General features: G+C 32.8%; 1 protein-coding gene across 1 annotated transcript in view; it reads right to left on the bottom strand.

Annotated features, from left to right (window-relative positions):
* Positions 1 to 11,552, bottom strand: part of MYCBP2 (MYC binding protein 2, E3 ubiquitin protein ligase) — a 279,976-nt gene that overhangs the window by 178,794 nt on the left and 89,630 nt on the right. Inside the window, exons 16-17 of the mRNA XM_012637759.1 lie at positions 9,712 to 9,857; positions 9,229 to 9,330 (exon numbers count right to left, since the gene is read on the bottom strand). Coding sequence (XP_012493213.1) covers positions 9,229 to 9,330; positions 9,712 to 9,857 — 248 coding nt within the window. The remainder of the gene's footprint in view (positions 1 to 9,228; positions 9,331 to 9,711; positions 9,858 to 11,552) is intronic.

Raw genomic sequence — 11,552 nt, 5'->3', positions numbered from 1 at the left:
CTAGATTTAATATTTGTATCAATCTTGCTATAAAACCAAGATAAAAATATTATTGACTTTACATGTCATGACAGAAGAAAACCAGATGATCAAAACAAAACAAAAACAAAAAATGTCTATCACACACACACAGAAAGAAAAGTAGCCTCAGCTTTATATTGATGGTGAAGAGAGGCATCTAACCCAAGTAACATTTTAGGAACATTAACCATCTTTTATTAAATCTCTTCTTTTTGAAGTACCACTATATATATCTCAATACATACACAGATTATAGTTATTTTCATTTACATAGTATTTAAGAGGAAAGAATCTACAGCCAAATTTATTTTAATAAAATTTTAAAAGTCACTTTTCCCCATTAACATTTAGCTTGCAAAGAAAAAGAAATTAAGTTACTCTTTAAAATTTTAGTTTTTTTCTTATAGAACTGAACTACAGTTTTCTTGAGTTTTAGCAACATCAAAAATGCCTTAAATTTGAAAACATTCTAAATTTGACAGCAGTAATTAAACAGAATTATGACAGTATACAAGCACTGAAAATTTTTAATTTAAGCAAGTATTTTCATAATTCCCCATTGATCTTCAGTTTAATTTTTCTAAAGACAGGACAAATTGAAACTATTGCCCTCTAAGAAAATTTCACAAATGTCAAATTAAATATCAAAGTACCCTTCATTAAACATAAAAAACAAATAGAACAAATATATTTCATTTATGTTTCCAATATAGAAAAAAATGCTAAATAGCACCAATTCTATGCAAAGCCAAGAGTAATATATTCTATGACTACTACAGATAGAAATATGCTAATTTAGTATTGATAGAATAATTAAATATTATTTCCCAGTAATGCAGTACCAATTATTTTCAAGCTAAGAGTATATAAACTGAGTTCCATTTCTAAAATGTAATAATATTGATATATTTCAAATATGAAGAAAAATCAATTCCTTAACACGTATTATTTTTTAACTGTTACTAAAGGAGATAATACAAATTACTCTAAAAAATACTTTCCAACCACACAAAAGAATTGTAAATATTTTTTAGCCATCCATTTTCCTGAGAAGAGTTGTAAATATTACATTGTATTACCATTTTCTAAATCCTACCTGAGAATTATTTTTCCCCATTAAAATATACTGTACCTGTAATATTCATTATTCAGCTTATCACTAAATTCAACCGTTTTCAAATCTTTTGAAGTATAAATCCAGAAGGCTCATAAGCAATCATGCTTAAAAATTAAGGTCATCAGGCTCTAAAGTATTATTGTATCCCATGGGCTAAAATAATGTTTCTTCAAATATAGTTCAGTCATTCATTTAGTTGCCATTTTCTATCATCTTTTATGTAGCAGACATTAGGTGTCATGGATATAATGACAAAGACACTGGAATTCAATCCACTAAGGAAAATAGAAATAAAACAAAGAACTACAATATATTAAGATAAATGCTATAAAGGAATTCTATATACATTATATAATAAAATATAAAAAGCTATCAAATCAACTTAGGAGAATCGGAGAGGTTTCAAAGAATGAGAAAAAGTTTAACAAGTGAGAAGGAAGGGAAAAGAGAGAGCATTTCAGTCAAAAGGAATAGGATTTATAAAAGCATGAAGATGTTAAACAATACTGTATAAGCATTAAAAACACACATAGTTGAAATGAATGGTGTATAGGTTATAGAGCAAAAAGGGGTGGAAAATTAGTTTGGAGTAGTATACAAAAAAACAGATAATTAAAACCTTTTTATGTCATAAAACTTCACTCTAGAAATGATGACAAGTCCTTAAGCTGTTTTCAATTACTCAACAAAGACATGTTACAATTTAGGCACCAGGCCAGGTCCCAGAAACCCTTGGTAAACAAGATATAATCTTTGCTTCAAGAAGCTCACAATCTGGCCAGGCGGTGGCTCACGCCTGTAATTCTAGCACTCTGGAAGGCCGAGGCGGGTGGAGGCGGGTGGATCGTTTGAGCTCAGGAGTTTGAGACCAGCCTGAGCAGGAGCAAGACCCCGTCTCTACTAAAAAAATAATAAAAAGAAATTAACTGGACAACTAAAAATATATACAAAAAATTCGCCAGGCACAGTGGCGCATGCCTGTAGTCCCAGCTACTTCGGAGGCTGAGGAAGTAGGATTGCCTGAGCCCGGGAGTTTGAGGTTGCTGTGAGCTAGGCTGATGCCATGGCACTCTAGCCCCAGCAACAGAGTGAGACTCTGTCTCAAAAAAAAAAAAAAAAAGAAGGTCACAATCTAACGGGCAGGGCGTTGGGGGCGGGGGAGAGTTTACACACAACTAAACAACAAACTGTGAAACAGTGTGCTATGACAAAAGAAAAGGACACTGAAGGAGCAGCTAACAAAACGTGAAGATGGGAAAGTAGGGAGTTTAGAGGTACAAGAAGACAAATATCATATAACAAACATGAGGTCTGATAAAGGAGGTATCCAGCACTCTAACGATTCAAAAGATAGGGAAAAAATGAGGGGACAGGGAACAGGAATGAAAATAAAGATGAGGCTATAGAGATAAAAATAAAGAATTCATCCTAAGGACTTTGAATACCCTTTTGGTTTTAAACAGATAAGTGCTGCTGCTGATAACATTCTGGATAGAAGGTGGATAATAGCTTAGAAGAGGATAAGACTGGGAATAAGGCCAATTAAAACACTTTTTGCTATAATTCAGGGAAAGGAGAAGTAGCCTGGTTTAAGGAAAATGCAGTGGGATTTTGTAAAGTAGACATAATCAAAAGCTATTTAAAGTTCTGAATAAACAGAACTTTTTGGGTTACTTCTCGCATTGGGAGAGGAGTGAACAAAACAGGGGTGTGAATGACCAGATTTAGATATTTAAAAGCTCTGTCCACTCATGTGTAGGCAATGGATTATTCAGAGCCCATCAGAGCAGGCAGGCAGAGTGCATGGAACAAGTGGCAGTATTAAACAGTACGAGTCTTTCAGAAAGCTATTGGTGATGTATTTCAAGACCTTAAAACTTTTTGTCCATTGACCTAACAACTGCACCTCTAGAAATCTATCCTAAAAAAAACTTGGAAATGCTTTTGTGCTATTTAAATTAACAATGAGTTCTGCTATCTAAATTAACAGTGAGATAACATTGTTCACCAATGTTTTTTGAGAATAATACAGGTGATGCTATAGGAAAACACCACTCTTATACTATTAGTCTTGAGAATATAAATTCTTGTAACATTTTAAAAACTATAGGAATTATCTATTAAATTTTAAAACATATACACTCTCTAACCCATACATTTTATTGCTACTATATAAGCTCTACTACGTAAACAAAAGAAAGCACCATTAATGTATAGGAATTTAAATTTAAGAATATTTATTATAGTAAAATCCAAAAAAACCTGAAAATAACCTGAATGTCCATCAACAAAATAATGGTTGCATAAATTGTGGTACAGTCATATTATAAAATAATAGGTAGCTACCAAATAGAATGTGGTAGATCTATATTTACTTAGTATGTGTTCATTTTGTTTTGCAAAATGAGAAAAAGATGTTGCAAATGTATACATAATATCACTTTTGTAAATAAACATATGCCTATCCTTTCACATATGTGTAGACATCTGCACATGAATAGAGTGAGACACGGAAGTATACTTATGAGACTATTAACCTCCTGTGTGTAGTGGGGGCAAATGGGAAGGTAGGGAAAAAACACTATCAAAATAAAAGTATATATAACACTAAGAAAATATATAAAACAAAATTCAATCAATGATTTAACTAGAAATGCAGAAAACTTGATTAGAAGATGACAATGAAATAAACATAAACAATAACTGAACTGAAGAATAGGTTTGTGGAAAATCTTGACCTAAGTTCCTATATTACTTTAATATGGTGTTTGCAATAAAGCACAAAAATATTTTTATTATATAATACTAAGGGAGAAAAAATGGGGCCACAGTATGTATCACAGTATGAAATTACATAAAATAACTAAGCAAAAATCATGCATAAAAAATTGTAAGAATTTACACCAAAATTCCGTTAGTGATTACCTTTGCGTGAAGAATTATACTGATATTTTCTCTTACTTATATTTTCTAAATGCTTCATATAATATTTTAATTTAAAAAGAGATTTTTATGTGGCATTGGAGTATAGGCTAATACAAGAAAACATAATGGTTTTAAAGGCTTCAAAATTAATAGCAAGCCAGGCACTGTGGCTAACACCTGTAAACCTAGCACTCTGGGAGGCTGAGGTGCAAGGATTGCTTGAGCTCAGAAGTTTGAGACCAGCCTGAGCAAGAATGAGACCCCGTCTCTACTAAAAACAGAAAAATTAGCCAGGGGTCATGGTGCTTGCCTGTAGTCCCAGCTACTCAGAAGGCTGAGGCAGGAGGATCACTTAAGCCCTGGAGTTTAATGCTGCAGTGAGGTACCACAACACCATTGTACTCTACCCAGGGCAACAGAGTGAGATTCTGTCTTATTTATTTATTTATTTATAAAATGAAATAAAATAAAATATAAAACTTAATAGCAACATCAACTCAATCACTTTGGAATTAGAGACAATACTTTTTTTTATATTCTAATTTATAACTATGGGAAACTGATTTTTTCCTATCAAAATGGAATCTGTTTTATTCTAGAAAAACTGTTGGGGATTTTTCTTAATAATATTCCAAGTTTTGTGATTAGCGCCCCAATGTTGTAAGAAAAGCAATTAAGTCAAGGCCACAGGTGAAAAAGAATCAAGTTTGAAGAGAAGCCTCCTAAATAGTCTACCACTACCACCATAATCATCATGGAATATTTACCTAGGGCATAGTACATGCTAGGCACTTTCATGCATATTACTTAATCCTCATTAACATACCTATTTAGGTAGGTACAGTTGTCGCTCCCAGTTAAGAAGCCAGGATTTAATCCAAAGTCTAACTTTACAACCCAAGCTCTTAACTACCTTGCTCCGTAGCTAGGCTAATCATATAACTTATCCAAATGAGATAGATTCTACTGAGTAAAAATAGGCACTACTAAGAAATACGCCTGGACAGTAGGCAAGAAGTATGTCTGGACAGTAGGTATAATATAGGACTGTCACAGCCAAGCCAGGACATGGGCTTACCCCATCCAGAGCTCACAATTATGAAAATTTAACACTTATGGGAAAAGAAAGAAGGAAAAGTAGCCAACACTACTGGAGTTCAACTTTCCTTACAAGAGAGTGCTGAAAAGGGCTATAAAGATAAGATCATTGATATAATCATCCATTAGTTCTTCTGATGACTTAGAGAGTTCTAGTTAAGAATTCTATAGAAGAAACACTACACTAATACAGTTAATACAAGTCCTCAGAGACTTAATATATCAATCAACTCAGTGTAATCTAAAAGAGTGAAAATTGTCACAAACCACTGAACTAAAATCTGTAAATGAATACTATTAATATCTATCTAAAAATGTAAATTTAAGAAAAATGTTATCTGAAAGATTAACAGCACAAAAGTTTAAATTAAAGACAAAGTTCCAAATTTATCAAAAAGCAGTAATAACACTGCTTTCTGGGGGTTCAAAAGCACATTCCATTATAGGAGATCATAAATATCAGCTAAATTACATCAACAGGCCTGAGGCTGACTAAACAAGGCTTTAGTACCAGATTTAGGTCCCAGTATTTTGATCAACTTTAAAAAAATTAACTGAGACTTGGTATATAGGATGATAGACAAGTAAAATAATTTAACATAATCTAATTCTGAAAATATGAAACATTAACACAGATAAAAGCCAATTACTGTAATTGACCATAATTACTAACATTACCAAACTGTTAGTTTCTAAAACGTACCAAGCAGAGGCCAAGAAAATAAAAGACAGGTATATACTGCAGCTAGAACACTAAAAATTTATTTAACATTTCTGTTCCTCATGGAAAAGCAAGACTAATAATCTTCTCTAGCACAGAGCCCTAGAACACCGTGTATGTGACTCAAATGTGTTTCCAGGAATCTTGACCTGGAAAATTCTGATTCATTAGGCCCAGGTGATTCTGACACAGAAGGTTAATGGAATAAACTGTGAACACCACTGACCTACCATAGTGGTTCTCATACTTTAACATCATCAGAATCACCTGGAAGGCTTGTAAAAGCACAATTTACTGGGCCCTACCCCAAGTTTCTGATTCAGTAAGGTCTCGGGTGAGGCCTGAGAACTGGTACTTCTAACAAGTATCCAAGTGATGCTGGTCCCTTTGAGAACAACTGCACTAAAATAATGAAAAGCATAGCACCTGAAAGGCATTCTTCCATCCAAATAAAATATTTCTTAAAAATGCAAAGGTAAAGCATAAATGCCTTAAAACTAACTGATATCTTTCAAAAAACAATGGCTTAAGTTTTAAATCCTAACTCTTATTCTTTTAAAGTAACATGCTTACTGGAGAATATTTAGAAAACTAATTGTAAAGAAGAAAATAAAAATCACCTATAAACTCACTTCTCAGGAAAAAACACTTAATATTTTGGTATTTATCTTTCTAGTTTTTTCCCTTGCAAGTGTGGGTATATCTGTGTACCCTCGATTTTGTTTTCTTGGGCTGGGAATGGTGGCTCACTCCTGTACTCCTAGCACTTTGGGAGGCTGAAGTGGGTGAATCACTTGGTTCAAAGACCAGCCTGAACAACATAGTGAAATCCCATCTCTACAAAAAATATAAAAATTAGCTGGCCGTGGTGGCATACACCCATAGTCCCAGCTACTCAGAGGCTGAGGCAGGAGGATCGCTTGAGCACCCAGGAGTCTGAGGATGCAGTGAGCTATGATGATACCACTGTACTCTAGCCCCAGCAAAAGAGCAAGACCCTGTGTCAAAAAAAAGCAAGTTTGTTTTCTTAAACAAATTTGTTTTCTTATAAAGTGCTTTAATAGAATGCTGAGAAGGAATATAAAGATAAGATCATAAAAGTGTCACAACAGGATACTGTTATTTTAATTATTAAATACAGCATAATGATTTCCAAAGTTACTGAATATGACTCTGAAGTTTGAATTTTTAAAAATGGATCCATAGTTAGAATTCTTGTTTAAAAGCAAAAGTATTTCTATAAAATAAACAAAATGTACAAACAGGCATCACTTTGCACAAGGCTGCATTAACTGAAACACAGGCATACGGGAACTATGTTCTCACTTTGCATGATTCCACAGTAACTATGGTAACTGAGCAAAGGTAGAACATGGTTCCAATAAGCATGAATTTCAGTTAATTTCAGTATCATGCAAAGTAAGGATTGCCATAATAGAGGTCCATAATGCAGATCCCAATTCATCAAGAAAAGATACTACATTTTCTGTTTAACAAACATGAAAGTGGGTGATATGTGTAAAAGAGTTCAACCAAAATATAAGGATAAGACAAAATTTTTGTGCATCAATAATCTGAATAAAGTGTTTCTATTAAAGCGTTTCTGTATATTTAGGACTGCAGATGAAACCTATTTATCACAAAATATACACTGACTGCCCAGAACCTAAGTCAGTGTTTGTAAAATCGACAAAATAATATAATTGCTTTAAATATTTAACTAGTAGAAGAGTTTTTTAACTGTTACATGATTAGAGTTTATGATTTACACTTTAAAGTTCTATGACAAATTTTAAAATAAACAGCAAAAAAATATTCTGTAATCACCAAGTTATGTCAAATCACCAATGCATAATTCAACGTTCCTTTATTTCCAATATGCAGAAATATACTACACCTAAAGAAGAATAGCTTCTTTTATAGGGAGAAAAAAAAAGTAACAAGATAGACAGCATTAAGTAAGTACTTAAATGCCAAGAGAAGGATTTGCTATACTTCGGTTGAAACATAAGAAATTGCTGCATTTTGTAGGTTAATTCATATAACTCAACCTAGTATTGGCAAAGAAACAAAAAACAGGTAGCAAAGAGATACACTGATAACTAATCTTTAACAAATCGTATCGACATAAAAGGAATAGGAATTATCAATTACCATGTAAGAAAGACCCAGCACTTAAATTCTATCCTGTTTTCTAAGCAATATTTACCATCCAATTTTCCCACATATTTATATAAAATAAGAGTATATACACATTGATCTCATTAAAATACCCTTTAAAGGAAATGATTTATGTAAGCAAAACCAAACTTAATAGCAAATATTAACTGTATTAATCAATACCAGATGCTATAAAGAGCAATCTTCATGTTCCAAGTATATGTTTTACAATTTATGTTTAATAAAATGAGAATTTATCATGTGTACTATATGTTCTATTACTTATTCCATTTTATATTAACAAAAAGAACAGCTATAAAAATGTATAATGATGGTTAAATGGGTAACAGGTTTATCTCATGTATCAAATATCATGCCATTTCTAGTATTTAAAAAAGGCAATATCAATAAATATTTCCAATCATGATTTTGCCTAGCAGAGGAATAAAATCACAGACCTCTGTCACATTTGTCTTAATCCTATAAAGAAAAGATTCTACCAGGCAACAATAGTTTTAGTAATACTTAATATTTATCTCTGCTTGTTGGATCTACATTAAAATACAAATTATAACCATTGTTCAATGCATGTTTAAGCCAAGAAATGGTCATAAACAATCAAGAAAAGATAAACAAACCTGTCTTTGCAAATAAAACCTGCAGACTTGCCATCTTCCTCCTGTTGCATATAACTAGAATAAGCTTTTTACAACAAAAGGCACATAAAAGCATAAATATGCACCGGATTAGAGGGAAGCATAGTAGGACTTTGCCCAAATGATAATGACTGTGAATGACTAAGGAAAAAAGTGAAAACACTAGATTAAACTGAATTTTGTTCCATGTTGAAACAGACGAATCCAAAGTCTGGGTGAAGGACAAGTTCTCAGAATTTGTATTTTTTAAAAAGTTGCCATTGTTAAAGTCATTGATATTTGGCAGATGGCACAATTCTTAATATGGTTGACTTATGCTATAAACACCCTACTGTATTAAACCTTTATTATTAGCACAATTATAAATATATTGAATATTTTCACTGATTTTCATGAGTTACCAGAATGTTACTAATTTCAATTTTAGTGATTTCTTACCAAATCAGCCTATTCTGTAAACTTTTTGGTGGTCTCAGTACAGAATAAGAAAATTGACTTTCATATACTTTTTCTCTGTAGCTACATCTTACCTCTTCCTTCCTCTAATCTGTGCCTTCTGATTACACGCTGCCGTTTTTCTTCTTGTCGTAACTGAAGGTGTTCTTCAATGTTAACCCCAGGTACTGGGACAGCTAGATGATGGAGCCCACCCCCCCCAAAAAAATGTATGTTACATAATAGCTATGACAGAACTATACAAAATTCAACAAAGTAAAAGCTAGTAAAAACACTACCTAAAACACAATAATTTTTACTACAAGAATCTTAGCAAAAAAGGTGCTTCAGAGGATAACTTGTTAAATATAATAAAAAAAGAAAACAAAGAATTCTTGGCCAAAAAGGGAAAAAGAAATCTCATCTCTTTAATAATGTCATATTGTCAGTTACATTAAGAGCACTACTGCATATATTAACTACTATCTTAACTTTTTTAACATGTATCTAAAAAGAAATTGTTTAAACTATCAAAATTGCTAAGTTGAGGACATGTTCAGTATAATCAATCAATTTACCTAAAAGAAGATCTAAAGGTATCATTTCCTTCACTGCATCAAGAATGCCTCTTTGTCTGGCCTCCTGACCATCCAACTCTCTTGCACAAGCCTTGCAGCATCCACACACGGCACAGCCAGATTCTCCAGAGCCGCAGCCACAGATCCTTTTAAAAAAAAAAAGATAACTGAAATCTTTCCAATCTTTCTGTAAAATGCTTTTCTATAACTTCTTTTTCACATTTTTGAGATTAAATTAAATGTGTCAGCAATGAAATCACCTCTTCAAATCAGGATGTCCATTTTAAAGAAAAGGTATGAATACAAGAATAATTAAAAACAAGAGTTTATTAAGTTCCCAATAGGCATAACTGGTATATTACTACAGAAAATACAAATTCTGCTATCGTCAAAGCCAGTATTTTAAAGTCTTTTAAAAGTTTTTGCATTTAGTGATACACCAGCCCCTTTAGTATTAAGTGGTCTGGATGGGTTGGAAAGCTAAAAAAAAAAAAAAAAACAAAAAACAAGCAGACAACATTGCTATCTAGCAGATAAGTGAAGTGAGCCCAGCCTGCCAGCTTCATACATTAAATCTCCCACTCCCATTCTTCTGTGTATGCCATCATCACCCATTTTCTCCTTTCACTGTGTACAATTATTTGATATTTTTCCTTCTTTGTCCCTTTCATATCAATTGCACGCTACATGGTATTTGTTGACAAGAACACTCCTAGAAATTGGCTAGCGGGTCAGTGAGCAACCAATTTTTTAGTCACATATTTTGTAGAAGTCATAGCTTTAATGTTACTCACAGGATCAGTCCTTAAAAACTTTTGACAGCCTCAATGAGCCCCTTGTACCTCCAGATCTGTGAAATGTCTAGCTTTTAAAAGCAGGCATTACAAATAATTTGGAGCATCACTAACTACACAGTAACAACTAATACGATAATATACCCTACAGAATTGTCCATGGATACTATTTTTAAAATAGTGTTATGACATCAATTCTTTTCAAACTCTTCCAAAAAACTGAAGAGGTGAGAACACTTTCTAATTTATTTTATGAGGTTAGGATTACCCTGATACCAATGCCAGACAAAGGCACTACAAAAAAACAAAACAAAAAAAACCCCAAAAACCTATAGATCAATATCCTTTATGGACACTGATGCAAAAATACTCAACAAAACATTAACAAACTGAATTTGGCTGCATGTTTAAAGAATTATACACCATGACCAAGTGGGATTTATTCCTGGAATGCAACATATGAAAATCAATCCATGTAATATATACTACATTAACAGGATGAAAGTAAAAACCACATGATCATCTCAATTGATGAAGAAAAAGAATTTGAAAAAATTCAATACCCTTTCATGATTAAAAAAAGAAAACTCAACAAACTAGGAAGAGAAGGAAACTACAACATAACAAAAACCATATGTGAAAAACTCACATATATGAACATCATACTCAATGTAAGTTAGAGACTGAAAGCATTTCCTCCAAGATCAGGAACATGACGAGGATGCCCCTCTGACCACTCCTTTTCAACATAGTACTTGAAGTTGTAGCCACAGCGATTGGATAAGAATAAAAAAATACAAGTTATACAAACTTGAAAGGAAGAAGTAAAATTATCTCTGTTCACAATTTACTATCTGATATGAAGAAAACCCTAAAAGCCCCGGACCAGATGGCTACACTCCAGAGTTTCACCAAACATTCAAAGATGAACTCACACCTATACTACAGAAATTATTCCACAATATTGAGAAAGATGGCATCCTTCCTAACTCACTCTACGAAGCCAATATCACCTTGATACCAAAGCCAGGAAAGGAGACAACAAAA

This window comes from Propithecus coquereli, unplaced genomic scaffold (assembly GCF_000956105.1).
Source record: "Propithecus coquereli isolate 6110/MARCELLA unplaced genomic scaffold, Pcoq_1.0 Scaffold123, whole genome shotgun sequence".
Taxonomy (NCBI): Eukaryota; Metazoa; Chordata; class Mammalia; order Primates; family Indriidae; genus Propithecus; species Propithecus coquereli.
This window is presented reverse-complemented; position numbering and strand designations above follow the sequence as displayed.